The sequence below is a fragment of the Lepidochelys olivacea genome (assembly GCF_965140295.1).
Source record: "Lepidochelys olivacea isolate rLepOli2 genome assembly, chromosome: 1".
In the NCBI taxonomy this organism is placed as follows: Eukaryota; Metazoa; Chordata; order Testudines; family Cheloniidae; genus Lepidochelys; species Lepidochelys olivacea.
The window spans coordinates 81247997-81271841 of NC_140411.1; the positions used below are offsets into that span (position 1 = coordinate 81247997).

The window sequence follows — 23845 nt, forward strand, 5'->3', positions numbered from 1 at the left end:
ATATTACATTCTGAGATTAGTAATTGCTATTGCTTGCCAAAGGGCTTCCCATTTTACTTTTATTTTAGGACCACCACAGGAGGAACAGGGTATGTCCCAGTGGGATCCAGGGGAGGTTTGAGGCCACCCACCAGGTATTTTGCTGTGGCCCTGCTGTGTTTATTCGGACTATGCACTGTTTTTACAGCACCTTCCCTCCAGCTTTGTGCCACAGTGTGGCTTGGGCCCCATCGGCAGCTCCAGCTAGGGAGAGCCTCTGGAGGTATTTTTCCTTTTTATAATTATGATTTAGATAATTCCATGGAAAGCTGGAAACCCAGATGGTCCAGGTAGGTGACTGGTTCACAACCGAGGCCCACAACGCCATGAACAGAAACCTTGGGAAAAGCATATGTTTTGAGCTGATTGGCAGCGCCCATTTTAGTTTGCCTGGTAGCTGAAGCTGGTACACTACCGGGGAGATGCAATTCACAATGGAGTACAGACCCACCCACTTGGCGTCCGGAGTGTGGGCTGCCTTTTCCAGCTTTTGCAACATTACCTTGTTTTTAATTTGCCATCCCCGGATGTTTTTAACAACGATTCCCTTATACTTGGCCTTTTCTTTATTTAAAGTGGCCTTTATGGCTTTGCAGGTTTTTACATAGTTCCTCCCTCCACTAAGCAAAGCTAAGACTTTTTTTTTTTTTTTTGGTTGTGGCAAACAGTAAATGTAATTATTGGTAAACACAGTACTTACATTACATTTACATTTGTTTACTAGCGGGTTGCTAACACTTCCATCCTCTTAAAACATCTTTTTTCAGGAATTAACATATACACATTGGCCATTACACAGTATTTTGGTTTTATTATTTAATTTATTTTACATACAGGATTTTAGTGAAATGTCTTTACTACAGGGCTTTGAAGCAACAGGCAAGGACAAGCATACCCACTTTTGAGGAGTCCACTTGGTACAACCCCTGGTGTCCAGTAGCTTCCCTCCCTCCCCAGCCCACTGGCTTGAGATCTGTGGTAGCCAGAAGGATTCCATGTGCCATCTGAGAAGTGGGTTAACTTTTTATATGTTTGCTTTCAGAGCTTGTTGGTGTGCTTTTTTAACAACAATTTCCCAATTAAAAGGTCTGGCCTTACTATGCCAGAAACATACTGCATTCATTTGTATTGATCAGTATTAAACAGCGATTTTTTGCTTTGCTTTAGCAAGTGTATTAATACCTTACTGTTTCCTGATATTACCCAAAGCATTTTGTATTTCAAGGTGGACAAAGCAAGTATCAGCATTTCAGTACATTCCATGTGCGATAGCAGTATGATCTTTTATTTTCATTTGTTTTTGTATTAGGCTGTCCTGTAGCTGGGACAGAGAACTTAATTTATTTTTAATTACTTGCAGGTCTACAGTATTTATAATTCCTGCTCCAAAACCAATTTCTCCTAATATGGTGTTTGCTACCTGAGGAGGTTTTTCTGCAGCATTTGGTACACAACAGTGCTAGCTACAAGACAGACAACACAAGATAAAACATAGAACACAAAACACCATTTTTATTGTTACAGTAGATTTCTGATATTTTGGATTGCTCTTTAGCTGGTATCAACTTTTCCTGTTGTTCTGAGAGACAAAAAACCCCCCATATTTTTACCCCTTTGGGGTGGCAGATTATTGATTAAAATGTTTCTTTTTTTTACAAATACCCTTGCTGATTGCAGGCAAAACAGAGGAATTACCACTATATTTTTTTGTGTTTGTTTTATAGCCAGGCCAGGTTTCAATGGCTTTTACCTTTATTAGTTAGGTAATTTGTATTAACATAAATGCTTTTTGGCTTGCTTTTGGATTCGAAGCCATCAGCAGCTCAGAGACTCTGTCTTAAAAGGGACACAATTAACTTTCACCAGAGTTCTGATTACTGTTCACTTTCAACTCCTGCTTTTAAAACAAAAAAATTTGAAAAAGAAAACACAACCAATTGTGGCTCCCTTTAGAGCCCTAATAGGATTGTAATTAAGTAGCATGTTATGTTTGCATTTTTTTTATCCCTTCTATAATATACACTGCTCTGTTTTTACATAGCTGTATATAAATTACATTTTTTTATACATTTGGAGCAGTTAAGTTCCAATAGAACCCCCTTATATTCTTTTAGCAAATTTGATTAAATTGTCCATAGTCAAATGATTTTAATTAGATAGTCTCTTTGTCTGGCTTATTTACAGACATTCCTTTGGAAAAGGGCCCATTTTTCCTTCAGAATAGCTGCAAAGAAACCAAGAATTTTCTTTCTATAATACTTTTCCTTTTTAACATTGTTACAACATTTAACTGCTTAATTCCCTCCAGCCTCTGCAAAGTTAACTTTTTTTTTAATTACTTGCTTATTTCCCAAACTGACACCTTTATTAACTCAGATTTTACCATTCCAAGTACTATTTTAGGGATCTGAATTTCCCATGCCTGTACTTACTGCTTCCTTTACTCCTGCCACTATGCTTTTAGGGCTTCCAACCTGTTTTCTAATATTTTTATTTGCTGCCTGCCTGCTTGTCTGGGCCCGATTCTTTTTTCTTGCTGCACTGTCCCTTTCCATGGGCACAGACTTTGTTCCACTACCAATTTAGTAAGGAAGGTGGGCTCCTTAATTAGCTCCCACCCCTCCTGGTCCCTTTCCTCTTCATGGCTTCTTCAGTTTTCCCAAAACATCCTGGCTTTAAGGACACTACATCAGTTGTTTTCCCCCTCTTCGGCCTTCACTGTCTTGCTCGGTTTTGCAGCCACTGCAGGTTTATGAAGTTGAATCTTTTTTTTCTTGTGGCTATTTTTGGACCGAGCTAGCCGAAGTGTTGAGTTAACTCGTTTTCTGCTCTCTCCCTCCCTCTTTGGTCTTTTGCAACCTGCAAAAGGAGCCTTTTACCCACACTTACACCTTTAACCCTTCCCAGAATACTTTGCAATGCCTACAACAGCGTTAGCAACATACAGTGCTGATTTGCCTTCCCAGGGAATCCCCTGGGGGGGGGGCATGGGTGTGTGACACCCTCTCTAGCATAATTGTCTTATTACTACAAATCCAGTCTGTCTCTGCCTTAGGGAGACCTTCTGAAATGGCACCAAACAGACCTTTAAGTTTATGATCTCAATGTAAAATAAAATGCCTGCCATATAGGTAAAATGTGGCAATTCTTTACCCCCCAAACCACTCCTAGCCCTTCTCGTTCTAGTTAGGAATTTTTTTCTGCTGAAGCTAATGACCTTGATGCGTAACTGATGGGATGCTCAGATCCCTCTGACATACTGCTCTCACCCCATATGGTGAAGCATCATGAGACAATATTAGTTCTTTTTGGCTATCAATGGACTAAATGTTTTGATGACTTTAATAATTTATTTGCTTCTGCAAAAGCTTTTTTTTGTTTTTGACCAGACTGGAGATTTTATTCCTTTCTATAACAGTTGAGTAGTGGAGCCAATACAGATGCCAAGCTGATTAAAAATTTACCATAATAATTTAGCAGGCCTAGAAAGAATTTCAGTTCAGACACTGACTTTGGTGGCCTTCTCCTCTACTGGTTGTAAGCCAGTTGCACCAATTTTGTGTCTCAGGTAAATGACTTTGGCAGCCTGCAAGATACATGTCTCCCTCTTAAGACACATATCTGCATCAGCCAATTTTTGTAATACCTGATCCAAATTTTGCAAGTGTTTTGACTCAGATTCCTCTGTAATCAGACTATCATCAAGGTATACACAAACATGCAGCATCCCTTGGAATAAATTGTCCATCACCCTTTGATAAATACCTGGAGGTGCTGACACTCCAAATGAGAGGCAGGTGTAATGAAACAACCCTTTCATAGAATCATAGAACTGAAAGGGACCTCAGCAGGTCCTCTAGTCCCGTCCACTGCACTCATGGCAGGACTAATTATCTAGACTATCACTGACAAGTGTCTGTCTAACCTGTTCTTAAAAATCTCCAATGATGGAGATTCCACAACCTCCCTAGGCAATTTATTCCAGTGCTTAACCACCCTGACGGTTAGGAAGTTTTTCCTAATGTTCAACCTAAGCTTCCCTTGTTGCAATTTAAGCCCATTGCTTCTTGACCTATCTTCAGAGGTTAAGAACAACAATTTTTCTTTCACCTCCTTGTAACAACCTTTTACAAACTTAAAAACTGTTATGTTTCCTCTCAGTCTTCTTTTTTCCAGACTAAACAAACCCAATTTTTTCAGCCTTCCTACATAGGTCCTGTTTTCTAGACCTTTAATAATTTTTGTTGCTCTTCCCTGGACTCTCTCCAATTTGTCCACATCCTTCCTGAAATGTGGTGCCCAGAACTGGACATAATACTCCAGTTGAGGCCTAATCAGCACAGAGTAGAGTGAAAATATTACTTCTTGTGTCTCGCTTACAACTCTCCTGCTAATACATCCCAGAAGGATGTTCACTTTTTTTGCAACAGCGTTACACTGTTGACTCATATTTAACTTGTCCACTATGACCCCCAGATCCCTTTCCATAGTACTCTTTCTTAGACAGTCATTTCCCATTTTGTATGTGTGCAATTGATTGTTCCTTCCTAAATGAAGTCCTTATTAAATTTAATCCTATTTACTTCAGACCATTTCTCCAGATCGTTTTGAATTATAATCCTATTCTCCAAAGCACTTGCAACTCCTCCCAGGTTGGTATCATCTGCAAACTTCGTAAATGTACTCTCTATGCCATCATCTAAATCACTGATGAAGATATTGAACAGAACCGGACCCAGAACTGATCCCTGCTGGACCCCACTCATTATGCCCTTCCAGCATGACTGTGAACCACTGATAACTAATCTCTGGGAAAGGTTTTCCAACCAGTTTTGCACCCACCTTATAGTAGCTCCATCTAGGTTGCATTTCCCTAGTTTGTTTATGAGAAGGTCATGGAGACAGTATCAAAAGCTTTACTAAAGTCAAAATATACCACGTCTATTGCTCCCCTCCACCCCCAATCCACAAGGCTTGTCACTCTATCAAAGAAAGCTGTCAGGTTGGTTTGACAGAATTTGTTTTTCACAAATCCATGCGAACTGTTACTTATCACTTTATTATCTTCTAGATGTTTGCAAATTGATTGCTTAATTGTTTGCTCCATCATCTTTCCGAGTATAGAAGTTAAGCTGTCTGGTCTGTATTTCCCTGGGTTGTCCTTATTTCCCTTTTTATATATTGGCACTATATTTGCCCTTTTCCAGTCTTCTGGAATCTCTCTGGTCTTCCGTGACTTTTCAAAGATAATCGCTAATGGCTCAGATATCTCCCTCAGTCAGCTCCTTGAGTATTCTGGGATGCATTTCATCAGGCCCTGGTGAATTGAAGACATTTAATTTGTCCACGTAATTTTTAACTTGTTCTTTCCCTATTTTAGCCTCTTCTGATCCTACCTCATTTTCACTGGTGTTCACTATGTTACACAGCCAATCACCACCAACCTTCTTGTTGAAAACCGAAACAAAGAAGTCATTAAGCACCTCTGTCATTTCCACATTTTCTGCTTTTATATTTTCCCCCTCCTTGAGTAATGGGCCTACCCTGTCCTTGGTCTTCCTCTTGCTTTTACTGTATTTGTAGAATGTTTTCTTGTAACCCTTTATGTCTCTAGCTAGTTTGATCTCATTTTGTGTGTTGGCCTTTCTAATTTTGTTCCTACATATTTGTGGTTTTTATATTCATCCTTTGTAATTTGACCTAGTTTCTACTTTTTGTAGGATTTTTTTTTTATTTTTAGATCATTGAAGATCTCCTGGTTAAGCCAAGGTGGTCTCTTGCCATACTACCTATCTTTCCTACGCAGTGGGATAGTTTCCTCTTGTGCCCTTAATAACGTCTGTTTGAAAAACTGCCAACTGTCTTCTATTGTTTTTCCCCTTAGACTTGCTTCTCATGGGATCTTACTACCAACTCCCTAAGTTTGCTAGAGTCTGCCTTCTTGAAATCCATTGTCTTTATTTTGCTGTTCTCCCTCCTACCATTCCTTAGAATCATTTCATGATCACTTTCACCCAAGCTGCCTTCCACCATCAAATTCTCAACCAGTTCCTCCATATCTGTCAAAATCAAATCTAGAACAGCCTCTCCCCTAGTAGCTGTCTCCATCTTCTGAAATAAAATATTGTCTCTAGTACATTTCAAGAATGTATGGGATAATCTGTGCCCTGCTGTGTTATTTTCTAAACAGATGTCTGGGTAGTTGAAGTCCCCCATCACCACCAAGTCCTATGCTTTGGATGATTTTGTTAGTTGTTTAAAAAATCCTCATCCACCTCTTCTTCCTGGTTAGGTGGTCTGCAGTAGACCCCTACCATGACATCACCCCTGTTTTTTACCCCTTTTATCCTTACCCAGAGATTTTCAACAAGTCTGTCTCATATTTCCATCTCAACCTCAGTCCAAGTGTATACATTGTTAATATATAAGACAACACCTCCTCCCTTTTTTCCCTGCCTGTTCTTCCTGAGAAAGCTGCATCTTCTATACCAATATTCCCATCATGTGTATTATCCCACCAAGTCTCTGTGATGCCAATTATGTCATAATTGTGTTTATTCACTAGCATTTCAAGTTCTTCCTGCTTATTCCCCATACTTCTTCCATTAGTATACAGACATCTAAGATACTGATTTGATTTCCCTCCCCCCCAGTTCGGTCTTGTTTCGCCTTTATCCCTGCTATAACAGCCCATCCCCCCCCCCCCCCCAATTCCAAACCTTCTTCCAGGACTCCATGTTCTTGACTTACCTGTGGGCTTTGGTCATCTGCCCCCTTCGAATCTAGTTTAAAGCCCTCCTCACTACGTTAGCTGGTCTGTATCTAGATATGCTCTTCGCCTTCCTCGATAGGTGGACCCCATCTCTGCTTAGCAGTCCTTCTTCCTAGAACAGCATCCCATGGTCAAGGAAGCCAAAGCCCTCCTGGTGACACCATCCTCGCAGCCAGGTATTCACCTCCAGGATGCATGTTTCTCTGCCTGGGCCCCTTACCCGTGGCCGGAAGGATCGAAGAGACCACCACCTGTGCACTGAACTCCTTCACCCTTACTCCCAGAGCCCTGTAGTCACTTCTGATCTACTGAGGGTCCTACTTCGCAGTATCATGAGTGCCCGCATGGATGAGTAGCATGGGGTAGTAGTCAGAGGGCCGGACGATTGGTGAAGTAATACCTCTTATTGGACAAACTTCTGTTGGTGAGAGAGAGAGCGCAGTTTTCAAGCTTACAAAGACGTCTTCTTCAGGGCTGGGCTGATTATAGACAGTGAAGCTCCTATATCAATCTCTATGGTTATTCTTTGTCCATTAATTGTAACATCCACTCAAGGGGATTTCTTCTTTTGGCTACTGCTAATAACAGTAAACATAGTCTTCAGCTTTTGGCTTCTCTTTCTCCTTTACAATATGATGCACCTCTCATGACCCACATTTTCCCTTCCATGTGTCTGTTTTTTTTTAAATGGTGCACATTTACAAGATGACCTCACTTCTGGCAAACCCAGCACTCAATATCCTTGTATGTTTCTCCCCACACCTAAAGCAGTTGTGTGTTCTTGAGGCGGTACCTCTGTTAATGATTCATTTGCTTTGTGTGAAATGCTGGATATTTTTTGCATGGTACCTGTGATTGGCTAGCTACATGCTGCTTAGTGCGTCTGTGTAACTTTAAAGCATACTCTGCAGCTACATCCATGCTTTGCGCTATTTCCAGAGCTTTTTTAAAATCTGAGGTGGACTCTGCCAACACTGATACCATAGCCACGGCCTTCAATGTATCTCCAAAACCACAGCACTCCAACAAACATAGTTCTGGTATAAAACCTGCCACCGATTTTCCAGGTTGGTGGGAGAAACTTAAATTTTAAACGCTGCACAATCTCAGATGGCATTGGGTACTGATGGCGCATGACCACTTTAATTAGTTCAAAATATTTGGCACTGAGCTTTTCTAGTGCCACCAAAATCTAATTAAATTATGTTTTTGCTCCACAAACACTCAATAAAATGGCATGTTTCTTTTTATCATCCTCTGTATCATTTGTAATAAAGTTCTGGGAGAGTCTTCAAAGTACTGAGTCCAGTCCTCCTACTTTGCATCATACATCTTCATTTTCCATATACAGCCATTTTTCTTTGCAATAGAAAAAAGTTGGTCACTTATGCAAACAGTATGTAGAGCTTGCTGGTTGTTGTTTTTAGTTTATTCTTGTGGCCAACATAGCATATGGAGATCCAAGACCGATTAGAACTGGAAAAGGAAATCTTTTATTCTGGTACAGGTTCACAGACCACTAATCAGCCTACATCTTGAAAAAACTTCCTCACACAATTGTTGGAACAAGTTCAGTAAAATCTTAGGTTTCAGAGTAACAGCGGTGTTAGTCTGCATTTGCAAAAAGAAAAGGAGTACTTGTGGCACCTTAGAGACTAACCAATTTATTTGAGCATAAGCTTTCGTGAGCTACAGCTCACTTCATTGGATGCATACTGTGGAAAATACAAAAGATGTTTGTTTTTATACACACAAATCATGAAAAAATGGGTGTTTATCACTACAAAAGGTTCTCTCTCCCCCCACCCCACTTTTCTGCTGGTAATAGCTTATGTAAAGTGATTACTCTCCTTACAATGTGTATGATAACCAAGGTGGGTTTGTTTGGGGGGTTGTGCGGGGGAGGGTGCGTGTGGGAGAAAACCAGGATTTGTGCTGGAAATGGCCCACCTTGATTATCATGCACACTGTAAGGAGAGTGATCACTTTACATAAGCTATTACCAGCAGGAGAGTGGGGTAGGGGGAGAGAAAACCTTTTGTAGACATAAACACCCATTTTTTCATGATTTGTATGTATAAAAACTAACATCTTCTGTATTTTCCACAATATGCATCCAATGAAGTGAGCTGTAGCTCAAGAAAGCTTATGCTCAAATAAATTGGTTAGTCTCTAAGGTGCCACAAGTAAAATCTTAGGGCTTTTTAACAGTAAATAGCAATTCTCATCTTGGCCACCAGGTGGAAATAAGCATACCAAAAATACTTGCTACATATTATAATATTCATCACTGAGCATTTCCACATTCACCGCACTGGCAATTCCTAACTTGATTGCTTGATTTTGCAATCTTACCGTTCTTTAATATGGTAGTTTTATATGTAATTGGCCAAACATATGGAAGCCTGGCACTCAACTTAATGGCAAGTCTCCATCAGTATATAATGCATTAACTGTTGAACTTTGCAACTGATCAATTCCAAAATTGGAAATGTTCTAGGCAGCACCTTACTGATTTTGGTGAAAATCAGAAAATAAGAAGGGGGAAATGGGGGACAAACAGTGCCTCTGGCATTGGATTGACAGAATCATCTCAACCAGGATGGTATTTGTACAGATCAAAGAACTGATTGAAGGTAGCCATTAATGCTTTCTAACATAAACCCCACTCCCCTCATTTTAGCTTTGCCCATTGTCCCAGTAGAGTTTAAAATGGTGACGTGCTGAATGATGCATCTCTCAGGCAAAATAAATAATGGTAGTGGGAGACAGAGAGAAGGGGGCTCAGAGTCCCTCCCTCACCCATCCACAAGCTCGGTAGGAGATTAATATCGCAAGGGAGATGAAGCAGCATCATATACTGATGGGTTCGAAAGCTAGCATCAATATTAAAATCTGAACTAACTACAAAGGGTAGGATCAGTTACAATCCTTTAAGTTACCTAAAATCAAATTTAGTGCCATCAAGGAAGTGTGGATGCAGAAATCTTCAGGCTTCCACACAATCATCTTTAATAACCTGATGCTGAACCAAGCTGAAGGGGACAGTGGGCACTCAGAATTTGGACTGCCTCAATATGCCCAACTTAGACAAAGTTTTATATCTAATGTCCATGAAGGAAAGACACCAAGCTGAAGGGAGGGTGAGCTGGTTCATTATGTCGTCTGGTCCAGTGGCAGACACGAGTGGAGGTGTCTTCTGAAGATGCTAGATTCTTTTTCTAGAGTTCTAAGCAAACAGATGCAATTTTCACTCTTAGCTGGGATGCAGCATTTGCTAAGTATGCAAGAATCTGAAGTCCTCATTGTGGACAACTGGGTGCTTCAAATTGCTGGACCTCAGAAGCTCTGTTACACCCTAGATTGCCTCCCTTTAGGCAACTCTGAGCAACCTGGGCAGCATTGCAGTGAGGAGGTTAAGAAGCAAGGAAACCTGTCTAACTCAATAGCAGAGATGACCACCACACTTAAGTTTAACTGAAGATAACAGGTCACCATTCCTGTTTTCAAAGAGGCCCTTCTTACAGCTGGTTGAAAAATGCCAATGTTATTATTTCAAAATATTAATTTTTGTTTTTCAACGAAAGTTACAAAACAACTCTTTGGGTTTTTCTTTTGGGTAAAAAAAGTTTGGTTTAAAAGACTTCGGCTGTCAGTTCAATTCTTTTACCCTAAAAACCGGAAAAATTGGTCAAAAAGAAAATTTTCCAACACAAGAGGTTTTTTAGAAAATTCACCCAGCTCTAGCTCTTCTCCAAGATCCTGCCTGGTGTAATTAGAATCCTGGCAGAGATAAGTAGTTTTCAGTTATAACTTGTGAGCTAAAAATATTGAAACCTTCACAGCCCTTTCAAGGAAGCCCTCGGCTATCTGAGAGGTTCAATAAATTTAGAGTTAGCTCCTCCTAGATGCTGCATGATGTAGTGCTGAAGATACAGTAGCTGCATTCATCCTTCTGACCTGTTCTCAGTTAGAGCCATAGCATAGTGGGCTGCTACTTTTCAGGTAAGATGAAGAAATGAGGTTCTGATCACTTGCAGTCAATAAGGTTCCAACACTTTTCCCAAGAAGGGGCAAAATCCAGTGCCTATTTGTATTATATTAGCACTCCCAAAGTGCTACATGCTTTCCAAGTATATAGTGAGGCACGGTCCATATCCCAAACTCTTTGGCAATGTTCAGCATTGACGGACTGGGAGCACCTTCTCCAAAACTTCTTACCTTAACTTACCCATACCCTCAGTTTAAATTGCAAAAGGCATCATTCACTTCCAGTGGAATTGGTGTGCACTGATCAATAGTTTCAGAATTTCATCTTGGGGGGTGTGGGGTGTGTGTGTAACGGGTGAAAGTGCATGATAGGTGAATGTGGCATACAGGTTCTTTAAACTAACAGTAGCTTTACACATGAAAGTAATAAACTCTACAGACATTTGTAAAAGGGATGCTGTCAGGTAAATCAAGGGAAAATGCTGCTCTGCTACATTCATACATCATCCTCCATTGTTCTGCACACATGTATCAGAGTGGAGTTTGAGTCCATATATTTTAATAAGCAAATTTCTTATCTGTGTAGCTAATACCTTAAATTATTAAAACTAAAGGAATTTTAAAAAAAATCTAGTTTATTTTTTGGATTTCCCTAATCTTAGTAAAAATGGACTGGCCATTTTCAATGTCTGATCCTCATGTATTAGCTTTGCAAATAGTGCAAGGAAATGTTTAAAACTCAAGCAATATGCTCAACCCCTTAATATTTTTTTTTCTGTAAACCATGAACACAATTTTATTGGTATTAGGTTTTATTGTTTATTTCAACTCATCTACCTTTTGGGCCTAAACTACTAATTTGATTTTCTTAAAAAAAACGAGAATTAATAAAAATCTGGGGATATGGGATGTAAACGATCACCTATAGTGATTTGTTATAAACATACATACATGCACAAACCCTGAAAAACCTGTAATTAAACGACAAACTTCAACTATACTTTTGATTGTTATTCATCTTAAACAGATCTTTGTAGGTTTTATATTTGAAGCAGGGCACCCCAGAGATACATGTTACAAATTATGCAAGTGTGCAGAACAAAGACCATGATGAATGTCTCATAACATAGACTACACCGTGAAAAATAGGTTGTCACCACTTGTGTAGGTTTTTCAAATGAGGGCACAAAAGGCTAGACAGATTCAGATTCCTTCCTCTGAATTAAACAAATTCCCATAGTTATCATTCCTAACATGTCTGTCTATTGAAAGTGAACAGCTTAAAAATTTAAAAAAAAAAAAAAAAAAAGAATTCAGACTTTGAAATTTTGAAAAATATATTGTTTGTATATTTTAAATTGTCATAATTTGCATTTTTCCTGTGTCCTTTTGCAAATCCTGTTTTTCACACACAGAGACTAAACAGATTCCTTAATTTTTCCATGAAGACAGCACTGTTACAAGTGAAAAACTGGTACTAGAAATGAGGAGAAATGAAAAAAAGCCAGAGGCCATGGGAAATGCAGCAAATTACATTTATTGGAAATTCTCCAGGCATCACATGAAAAAAATTGATATAAGTAAAACAGAGGATAAAGCACATTCAGTGCATCTAAAAAAAAGAAAAAGTAACAGTATGTATCTGAACACCCTTGGTCTTGTACTACACTGTACTGAAGTTCCCTGGGATTAGTTCTGTATATACATATTAGCTAAAATTTACTTTGAACAAACTGCAAAGAATTACCTCTTCACTTGGCATTTTTCCATCTGGTGCAATGAAACATTATTGAAATACCAAGTCAGATTCCATGTAATTTTATACACAGTGTAAGAGCTTGCACCCGACAGTAATAAGAAAGATAAATACAGTAATTGAATGAGTACTACCAAATAAGAAAGCCACCATGGAAATAAAACTAAACTCTGCAGCAATGAGCAGCAAAGCAGTGATTCTGTTGCTCTTTTTTTCCCTTGAAATTAACAAAGCATTCTGACACAAAAAGCAGTTAGGTTCAACATTTGCTTTCCAATCAAACAATCTTATGCGTAAATGACACTTTGCTGAATTTGGCACTTGGCTTGATTTTTATACTTCAAAAACAAAAAAAACCACCTGCCTGGAATATAGCATAAATGGTAAGATAACGTGACCCATTTTAACATTCAAGTAACAACTCTGACATGAATTCCAAAATACATGTCTCCTACATACAAACAAACCTTCTTGCAGATTTACACTAATCACAACTAGATTTTTCAAATCTGTAGGCATCTTATTTATTGTCTTTTGGTTGACATACATACAATCTAAGAAATTACCTGGGCTTACCTTCCTCTGTCTAGGACAGATTCACTCATGACAGGATAATTAAAACAAGTTTACAAAGAAGTGGTGGTAACGGAATACAGGAACAGCCTGAAAGCATTAAGCTGCATTTATAATATGTTCTTTCAATTATGTGTTTCAAACCAATGCTTTAAATTGAAAGGTACATGACATTTAAAGTCTGGCTAGCTAATCCTCTCCCTATACAGTTTCACAGCACAAGCCTGAAAATTATCCGATGTATGTCTTTCACAATGTATTTGGGGACTCAATGTTTAGAAATCCTAGCTCCCCACTTTATCCAGTGCCCCATTATACCTCCCCACCCCCAAAAAATTAGCTATATAACTGCTGGGGGAATCAGTGAACTGTCTGACAACAGAAGGTCTTACAAGGTTTCTTTTGCAATTTGAAAACCCTGTCCAGTTTTAAATACATTACCACAACATGTCACCTGCAGGAAATTAAGCTCAGACTCCAGACCACTCTGCAGCCCTGTTTCCTTCCTTCAACTCCTATTGTCAAACTCCTGGGGTGGGAGAGGCAGGAAGTGAGCTAACAACCATTTTCTGGCTCTTGCTTTTTCCTGACTTTTCAGTCTTCTGAGTTCTTTAGGCATAACTGTGACATAATGCCTGTCAATTTCAACTGGCATGGGGGAGTAACTTCCTGACTGGCACATTCCAGGCAGCATATGGCATTACAATTCTCCCTATAAGAGCCACATGGTGACAGTCAGCCTTAGTTATTGTTATATACACACGTCAGTAGAATTAATGACAGACACACTCGTTTACACAGAATTCCACAAAACATGTGAAACATGCTGTTCTTTGGAGGAAAAAATACATTCATCTTTTTCAAGTATTATACATATATATATATGAGACACATTATCCTCATTTTGCTACAAGACAAAAGATAGGCATCTAGAATTAAATTTTAATTTACCGCCACTTTGGCTTTCATTAGTGAAGTTCTGACCTTTTCCTTTAAATCAACTCTAAATATACATCTACTTGTCACAATTAAATGCAACAGTCCTTTATTTCCCATTGTGATATATGTACACAACCATTAAAAAAAAAAATCTATTTTGATAACCTGGGATTTGCATAATGAGAGTGACAAGGCCCATCTGCTGCTATAAGTGTCCCAGCACCAGTTTTAGGCAAACCACTACCTGCTGCTTTCTGAGTTCTGTTATAGCAGCATACATATCTTTGCTTTCCCTTCGTATTTGAAATTATACTGCCTGAAGCTCTTACTTATGGCTTATTTCCTTGCTTTGTTTTATTGTTTGGGTTGGCATTTACTTCCTTCAGGAACAGTTCACAGTCGGACAGTGCTTCTACTGGCAGGTATTTACTTATTTGCTCAACAGTCTTTTGATATGCCATCTTTTCCTGTTCCAGCGACTGGATTAAGCTCCTCATTTTGTTCTCTCGAGACAATATGTTTTCCAGGTTGGATTCCAGACTCTGAATTTTAGCATGAGCTATCTGTAAGAAGTAGTAAGAATATCACTTTACATTACCTTCTAAGAGATTCAGATTAAGACCTTTCCCACAATATGTGGTTGTACCCATTTTCCTCCATACAACTCATGTACATAATATGATGATCTGTACAATTGTGTGAGATTAGGAATTTTCTGTATGCTGCAGGTTTTTGTCTACTCTCCTTTGCCTTTCTCATGCTAGACTGAAATTCTAAAGGGAAGCGATATAGGGCTGCTAATGGAAGGTCATTAAATTGGGATGGTCCTCTATTCAAATACAAAACATCCTAGACAACTGACTGGCTCCATCCAGGAGAACTGGTTCGCCAAGAGAGCAGTTGCCTGGTAATGAAGATACCTGCTAAGGGCAGGTGATCTGGGAGTCACCTGACAGAGGAACTGGAAGGTTATAAAAGGAAAGGAACTGATCTATTTGGGGTTTTCAGCAATTTGCATTAGCTCAAGCAGAGGGAAAGTGAACATCATGTGCCTCAGCGAGTTGTGAAATAATTCCTAGGTTCTGGTACCATAGTTACTGGGGAACAGGCCCCTGCTCCCCTCAGAAGCATACAGCTCCCTAAGGTGATACTAGCAGCATTGTCAGCCACAAAGTACCTCCCTACTTCTCCATATCTCTGCTAGAGGATGGAGTTACCAATATCTTGGTAGGACTCCATGGTATTCTTCAGTGATCTTGTACAGGAGTTGTACAGATCCTTCCATTGCTATATGGAAATAAATAAGTAGATCACTACTAAAGATTAATTGGTCTGGTCTCATGGAAAGAAGGGTACTGTATTTTGTAATAATGCAAGATAATACAAACGGGGAAAATAATCAAAGTCCAGATAGCCAATGGGAGGTATGAACTTAGAATGAAATTATGCTTTAGAGTGGATACGGAACATCCAATTGTATTTAAGGTGGCGAAGAGACAGTCAGCCAAAACCCAGTGTGATACAGGGTATGGAGGAGCTAGATATTTACAAACTGAAGAAAAAACAAAAAATGAGGGGGCTGGAAGAACTGATTTATGAGAAGATTAAAAATGTCGAAGAGATAATTAAGCAGGTGAGGATGGACACAACCTACAGGTATTTGGAGAAAGTAAAATCAAGAAGGAAGAGGAATTATTTAAATGGGTACAGAGGATTACAAATGGAGTAAAAGAAAAAAATTACATCGAACACACAAAACAAGAACTTCTTGATTGCAAAAGCTATTAGGCTGTGGAACAATCTCCCAATGCCAAGTTTTTAAACATTAAAAAAAAATCAATTTCTTAAATGACTTTAAAAGAAAATCCCCTGCCTGTTTGCTGAATTTTAGCAAAAAGTTAATGCATAGTGATCCAATTATCTTTGGCCATTTACCTGTAGCTTCTCCAACAAGTCCATATTTTGCCTCTTTAGCTGACTGTTGGCCCTCTCCAATTTCTCCAAAGGTTCAACATCATCACAGGGATTTAAACCTTCCTGCAGCTCATCCTGTAGTACATGGTACTCTACTTCATATGCATGAAGCTGTTTGGAAATATCCATCTCAAAAACCTACCAGGAGAGGGGAAAAATAGCTTTGCTTACAACAGGGAGCATTAACTTCATTTGGTTAATTGGCAATTCTACTTGGTTTACTTAATATTTTAAATTGCCATCTAGCATAGACTTCATTGCCCCAACTAGAAAGGAACAATATTCAGAGAGATTGTGAGGAACTGGCACATTACACTGATGGGGGCTATATAAGCACCGAACAGATAGACTGCCTTTCTGAGCCTTTGAAATGTGGCTTTAGAGAGGCTCTAAGGTAAGAGAGAGACAAAGGCTAGGGTGACACCAGTCTTGCAAGGGAAAGTCTCAGAAACTGTCAGCTCAGCAGAAAACTCAGGCTCAGATTGACGTTTGCTGTTTTTCAGGTGACTCAAATCTAAGCAACTCTAGATTGTGTTAATTACTGAACGCATACACACTGAGCAACTTCTCCCTCTAATTTAGAGATACACTTAATACCTGATAACCCAATGACGTTAATGATGATGCATGTTACTGTTATGTTTTATTGCTTTTTATCATATACTGTTAGGCACAGTAAGAAGCATACATACCAATTCAATATCCATGGGGATTGCAAGGCTCTAACCTGGTAATCCCAACCAATGAGGTCAGGAATTTGAGAACCATGTTAAAAAAGCATACTAGAGTAGAGCAGATAGGCTGAGGCACGGGTTGGCTAGCGTTGTTTTCTGGAAAAATATCCTTTTCCCATTGGTCAGGGAAACTGCTAGCAACAGCCATGTCTGAATGGGTTTGTCACTAATGCGATTTTAAGCATAGTGTTAATTGGCTCATAAGGATTTTCTATAGTGATGGATTTCTTGATCAGACTAGAGGCCATCAAAACTATAAAAAAATTGATATGACCTACAGATTACAACGATAGTCCAGAAAATGACTCCTTGAATTTAGTGTTATAGCAACTGAGAGGGGAACTAACTAATATTGTATAAATTGAAGTAAGTGACTCATCATTAGCAGAGACCCCTGTATTCATCTTCGGATTAATATCTTATTTATAAGTTACATGGAAAGAAATAAAGGGGAAAAACCCCCAACTTTACCTGGGTAATAATCTTTTCCATTTGAAGCTTAGTCATGTCTGGGATAGTGCCTTTAAGGAAATCAACAATATTCTCAAAGCTCTCGCATTCCATTACAAGTGCTTCTTGGCTGCTAAGTAGACTCAGAGCTACCTTAAATATGACTTCAGTTCCTTGAAGAAAGATAATGTCTAAAACAGAAAAAAATTGTAAATACATTGAAAATAAGTATTAAAATTATTTGGGTTAATTTTTGTGCTGGGATACTTTCCTGTGCCTTTCTATATTTGAGCAGTAGTAAACTGTGGAGGGAAACTAATATAGGGTCCATCATATTTTGACCATATTATTTTCATTATTTAGAAGACTCCAATATTTCAGCATCAGTTTAATAAATGAAAAAAATGTACAAAAACTTTTACTGCCCTTTTACAAATACAGTGCTTTAGGAAAAAAAAAGATTTTACGCTTGTTGGACAAGCACACTCTGAAGACCTAAGAAGTGTGAAAGGCATTTGAGTATCGTTCTAATGTATGTGATATTAACCATATTAAGAGGAATGTATATTGTTAATTTAAAAAAACCTTAACATACGTTTATTATTGGGAGCTGATCATTAAATATAATACAGAATGACAGTTAAGAAATGACTATTTTATCCTACTGTTCACAAGGTAGTAAATAGTTACTTCATTACTGGAAGCTTTATAAGCTCTTTAAAAAAGACTAAAAACCTTACTCATAAAAACCCATAGCAATGCTTCTGTTGTCTATAATTTAAGGCCCTGATCCTGCAATCTGATCAACTTGGGCAGATCCTTATGCCCAAATGGGGTAATGTCTTAGCCCCACTGCAGTCAATGGAATTTTTGTCAATTACCTCCGCAGAGCCAGGATTTCACCCAGGGAGTTTCATTAAAGAAAGCTGGACTCTGCAAGGGTTCAGGAGTCTGTCTGAACAGATGAGATTGCAGGAGTGGGGACTAAAACACAATGTTTCTGGTGTAGATCCAGATGAGGTTTGTGGGGGAGGTTTAGATTGGATATTAGGAAAAACTTTTTCACTAAGAGGGTGGTGAAACACTGGAATGCGTTACCTAGGGAGGTGGTAGAATCTCCTTCCTTAGAAGTTTTTAAGGTCAGGCTTGACAAAGCCCTGGCTGGGATGATTTAACTGGGAATTGGTCCTGCTTTGAGCAGGGGGTTGGACTAGATGACCTTCTGGGGTCCCTTCCAACCCTGATATTCTATGATTCTATGATGTACCTTGCTATATTTATTTAGGGAACAACCACCTATGATCCTCCCTCCAAAAAAAAGGCAACTCCCAGACTTCAAAGTCTATTGGAGCAACAAAAACATGAGAATAATATTTTTAAACAAAATGCAAAATAAACCAGAGTACTTATTTTTACTATTTTGCTTCTGTAAAGCATGAATATAATGAATTAAAAAAAGTATTTAAACACTCACAATTATAGAGAAATAAATGAAACACCGCCTAATTTTCTAAATTGGCCCCAAAATAGGAAATAAAATGTAATTATGTCTATTTTTGTTATAAAAGCAAAAAGGAGAAAAATATGAATGTGACTTAGGAAAAAATAATTCAAAAACAAACAAAAGGATGGAAATTAAGCAGTCACTTTGAATAATGTAGGAGCTGAAAAAAAAAATTGAGAGTGCAGAAACTTCACAAATGCTACAAAGGAAAAATCAAAAGCAACTTACTATTGATTTAAGAGATATCAAAGTATGAGATATATTTTTCTCATTTCTTGATAACTGTAGTATATTACAGTATCTAGATATCTGTTGTATTTTTGGACAAACTCTTACAAAGTTGCATGCATAAAAAGCAATTTTTGAAATGAAGAAATTTGAAATTATTATTCCTAACCTGTTAATAAGATGCAGAAATTGCTAACTATCAATGTGATCCTATAAACACTTACTACCATGAGTAGTTCTATTGAAGTTATTGTATTAAACACTGCCCTGTGTACATCAGACTCTAAAAGAGTATCTAAATAGAATATGAAATGTACTAAAGCTGAAACTGTTTAATTTTAAATACCTAAATAGCTAAAATATTCATGAAATCAAAACTGAGTATAGTGTTCAAGTTTCTGGATTCAATGGCTTACTTTAATGAAATCTACAGAAAGAAATGGAGTGCACTGAAAACCTATTGCATCATCCTTTTCTCCATAATGATACAATTCAGAGTTTAGAAGTCCCAAAACAATACTGTACCTCTTGAGATAGACATACTGCTCTTGAGTAGCCATATGCAAAATAGGTTTAATACCTGTATCATCACTAAGGCTACTTTTAGTATATTAAGGGTATTTTTAGTAAAGGTCACGAACAGGTCACAGGCAGTAAACAAAAATTCATGGCCAGTGACCTGTCCATGATTTTTACTAAAAAATACCCGTGACTAAAACTTTGGGGGGTGGGTGTTGCCCGGGGGCAGGGCAGCCCGGGTGGGGGGCTGGGGAAGGGCAGCAGCACACAGCCTGGGAACCCCGCTGGTGCTACGGCAGGGGAGCGGGGGGGGGGCTGAGGGGGGGAGGTTGGTGAGGCCTGCAGGCTCCCTATTTGGCTCCGTGCCACCCCCACAGCAGCAGAGTCTCAGTGTGGGAGGAGGCAGGGGCACAGGGTGGAGTGAGGCAGGCTCTGGGCGGCGCTTACCTGGCTGGGGGGGGGGGGGGGGGAGTGACATCCCGCTCACTCAGCTCCTAGGTGGAAGTGCAGCCAGGCAGATCTGTGTGCTGCCTCCGCCCAGAGCGCTGGCTTTGCAGCTCCCATTGGCTGGGACCCGTGGCCAATGGGAGCTGTGGGGGCAGTGCCTGCAGGCAGAGGCAGCGCACAGAGCCGCCTGGCCACGCCTCCGCCTAGCAGCTGAGCGAGGGGGATGTCGCCGCTTCCGGGGAGCTTCCTAGGTAAGTGCCGCCCAGAGCCCACCTCACCCCAAACCCCTGCCTCCTCCCACATCAAAACTCTGCTGCGGGGGAGCAGCGCACGGTGGCCCAAGACTGCCTCTGCAGCAGCCACTGCCGAAGTCACAGAAAGTCACGGAATCCATGACTTCCGTGACAAACTCGCAGCCTTAATCATCACGGTTAATGAGGTAAGTTTCTGATGTCTGCTTACCATTTAAAAAACAAACAAAAACAAAAAAAAAACCCTTTATTTTTAAATGTCAGTACAAGTGACTAAAAGTTTCAGCAATGAAGTCTCTACACCATAACAATTTGTTGTTGCCAGTTTTTTCCCTCAGTTTACCAGCTTTCAGTCTGACTTTATTAAAAATAAATATATCAAATTGTGGCTGACAACTGGAACAAGTTATCTGGCATTTATCTACTTGTATATAAAACAAAGTGCAAAATATTCCCATGCATGTTTTCCTTACATTGTACAGGATATTGTGCTGCTTACAACGGTGATAAAAGCACTCTCTCTTACCAAAAACTCTGGCTACAAATCCTAACGGAAACTGAGAAGCAAACAACGTGAGAAACCAGGGTGCAGCATAAAGACTGGGGCTGATTTCGTTCTCTTCAAGATGATTATAGAGGTCTCTGTGATAGTCATGGAGGAGTCTTGAAAGTTGATACATCTGAATCTATAGTAAGTGTTGAGAAAGGGGGGTGGGGGGGGAACAAACAAACAAACAAAAAAACCAACAACTGTTGAGCTCTCTGAATTTTTCAATCACTTCACAATGCGCTTCAGGTAAAATTAACCCAAGCACAGAAGGCCCAGTAAAGTGGATCTTAAGTGGAGTATAGGGCTTGTGTGGATCCTTTACCTTTGAGTAAATTTCAGTCTCATGAACTAAAACCAAACACTTGAAGTAAGAAGGATCAGTTTGAACCGGACCATTTTATTATTGAAGTATCATCTACATTCAGTTTCTAGATTTTAAGGCCAGAAAGAACCATTATGATCATGTAATCTACACTCCTGTATAACAGGGCATAGAATCTCATCCAGCAATTCTTGCATCAAATCCAATTACTCCAGATTACCCTCCAGGTCAGCCCTCTCACAAAAACAAACCCCACAGAGAAATCACCCCTATCCCATTATGGAGAATAGCCCAGCGGTCAGGGCACTCACCTGGAATGTGGGAGAGCCAGATTCAAATCTCAGCTCTGTATGATTTAGAGCAGGGACTTGAACCCAGCTTTTCCACAGCCCAAGTGAGTGCTCTAACCCGTGGGCTATTGTCTATAGTAGGGTCGGTCTCATTCTTTCCCATTGGAGCTGTTGCACTTTGGATAAATAGTTAAATATTCTTTGTGCCGGAGGGGGGGGGGGGGGAGAAGGAAGCGAGCAATTGACTGTAGCCCAGTAGTTTGGGCACTCACCTAGGATGTGGGAAAATCAGATTCAAGTCCTTGCTCCAAATCAGGCAGAGTGGGGATTCAAATCTGGGTTTCCCACATCCCAGATAACCACTGGGCTACTGGATAGACTGGGATGGATGGACACATGGATGCCAGCCAGATCCCAAAATTCTCACCCCATGTCTTTTGTGGCAGCCCAAACCAGTAGCTGTGCTCAGAGCACGCCTACTGGAGTGGGTCCCGCAGACAAAATAGGTGGGGGAACAATTAGTTTGAGAATCTTGCTGGGGCTTAGGTGTCAGTAAGGGCTCTGAGCAGCTTAATAGCTGGGGGGTAGGGAGGATGGCAGAATTTAGGTGACTTTGCACATAGCTACTGGCAGAAAGGTAGGTGCCATGGGGACATAGGTGCCTACAAGGTGGCAGCTGAACGATAGTTTTGGGAATGTCAGTGGCACCTTAATGTTGGACTTAGGTATCTAATAACCTCTTTGAAAGCCACTTGGATTTAGGCTCCTAAGGGCTAGATTCAAGGAGATAGAAGTCTCAAATCCTTTTGAAAATGGGATGTAGCCTATTTAAGGCGCTTTTGAAAATTTTACTCCTTGTTCCTTGCCAAGCAAGAGACGCATTAATTTAGAACTCCTAGAATTCCATGGGCAAAGGAGAGTAATAAAACCGTTAGCAGTGACCTATAAATCCATCAGTAATTCTTTCTATGGGAAAAAAATATTGTTCACATCTTAGTAAAGCCTTATGCACTTAAGCTATGAAAGCTTTCTACTTCTGGGATTTGGTTTTAAACTACATGTTCCATTTAATTAGCTTTCGATCCTCTCGCTAAATCATCTTCTATAATCTCTTTAGCAGAGAAAACTTGTGTATTTTTGTCTAAAATAAGCTATTCACCTAGAAGCCAGTTCTGGTTATCAAAAGTCATTTTTCTTTAATAGATGGAAAGCAAAGCTAGAAATGATAACACCTTCCCATAAAAAAATAAACAAGAATGAACATGAATGTTCTTCTTAAAAAAAAGAGGAATTTGTGGATATATGTCCATCCTGTTTGACTCCATCGAAGTTGCAATGGATAAAGTACTTTTCCAAGATGAAGTAATTCTTTATTCCTTTTCACTCTCTACTTCATTATAAGATAGTCAAATTATTTTTAAACTACAGGTTGCTTAAGACTCAAAAAGGAGAAATACTCCTCTTATTTATTAAATGGAACAATTCCTAAGACTGGGCCTGTCCTGCCCTACCTCAACCTCCTGCCCCCCCCCCCCATCCTCCAAATGGGTCCAGACAAATTCAGTTAACTCTCAAAGTTATCTACCAATGGGTTGCAGGTGAAGGAGTAGGGGGAAAAAAACCACTTTTAATCTAAGTTTTGACTATCTTTTATTAGATGTCCATTGCCAGCTATATATCTGATTGCCAAGCCACTCAGTCAAAGGTTGTCTTCTTCTACATCTGCCACTTTCGTACTTTGCTGAAGTTACACAAGCAAAATGGAAGTTGGTTTCGTATCTCTCTCAGCCTCTATTTTCTCAGTTGTGAGTCAGAAGTGCAAACCTCATGCTGTCATTATTTCTGATTGCTGTGTATTTACCACCTGCTCCCAGGGACTCCATATTCTAAAAAAACACATTTACTGAGTCAGAACAGACATTCAGAAGAGATATACAGTGTCATCAAGCATAAGCCTGAGGTATGAATCACACCTCACACTATGGTCTTAAATTCCTCCTGCAGAAATATGAAAAAGACAACTCCCCCTTAATGTGAAATTGGCCCAGTCAAACACATGCAGTGCAGGAGGAAGCCCAATTTGAAACTCAGACTTTATAGATTTGTGCGTGTGAAAAGGTTGAAAATATGACTACATACCCCTGTCTGGGTCTCAGATAATTCAAGCTTTAAAAGAGAGACTAGGGTTTTGTATTTACTAGTCAGAACAGCATTCCATGAAATAAAGCATCGTAAACACCCAATGCTTTCTCTTTTTGAGCCATATGCAGAAGACAGTTCAAGGTTAATCAGGGCCCATATCCACCAGGATGTAGATTAGATGGGTAAGTCAGGTAACACAGACACAGTTAGACTAGATCCTTTTCATGAGTCTCTGAAGCAAATTTGTAAGTGAAGGGTCTAACAGCATGGCCCTCCTACTTTGAATACAGAAAATCCACTACTGGAAATAGCCATTCCAGGAAAGAAAATAAATGCACAACTTGTCTGAGAGCATATAATATATG

At 39.5% G+C, this 23845-nt stretch overlaps 1 protein-coding gene across 3 annotated transcripts in view; it reads right to left on the reverse strand.

The window, feature by feature from the left end:
* Nucleotides 1–12322: 12322 nt before the first annotated feature.
* TBC1D4 (TBC1 domain family member 4) overlaps nucleotides 12323–23845 on the reverse strand; it is a 158263-nt gene continuing 146740 nt past the window's right edge. For 2 of the 3 annotated variants that reach the window (XM_084622579.1, XM_084622580.1), the window contains exons 16-19: nucleotides 20703–20862; nucleotides 17249–17418; nucleotides 16005–16181; nucleotides 12323–14632 (exon numbers count right to left, since the gene is read on the reverse strand). In XM_084622579.1, coding sequence (XP_084478705.1) covers nucleotides 14399–14632; nucleotides 16005–16181; nucleotides 17249–17418; nucleotides 20703–20862 — 741 coding nt within the window. In that variant the 3' untranslated portion in view covers nucleotides 12323–14398. Of the gene's footprint in view, nucleotides 14633–16004; nucleotides 16182–17248; nucleotides 17419–20702; nucleotides 20863–22858; nucleotides 23225–23845 lie in introns of those variants that run through there. The other variant, XM_084622581.1, reaches the window with a different exon arrangement.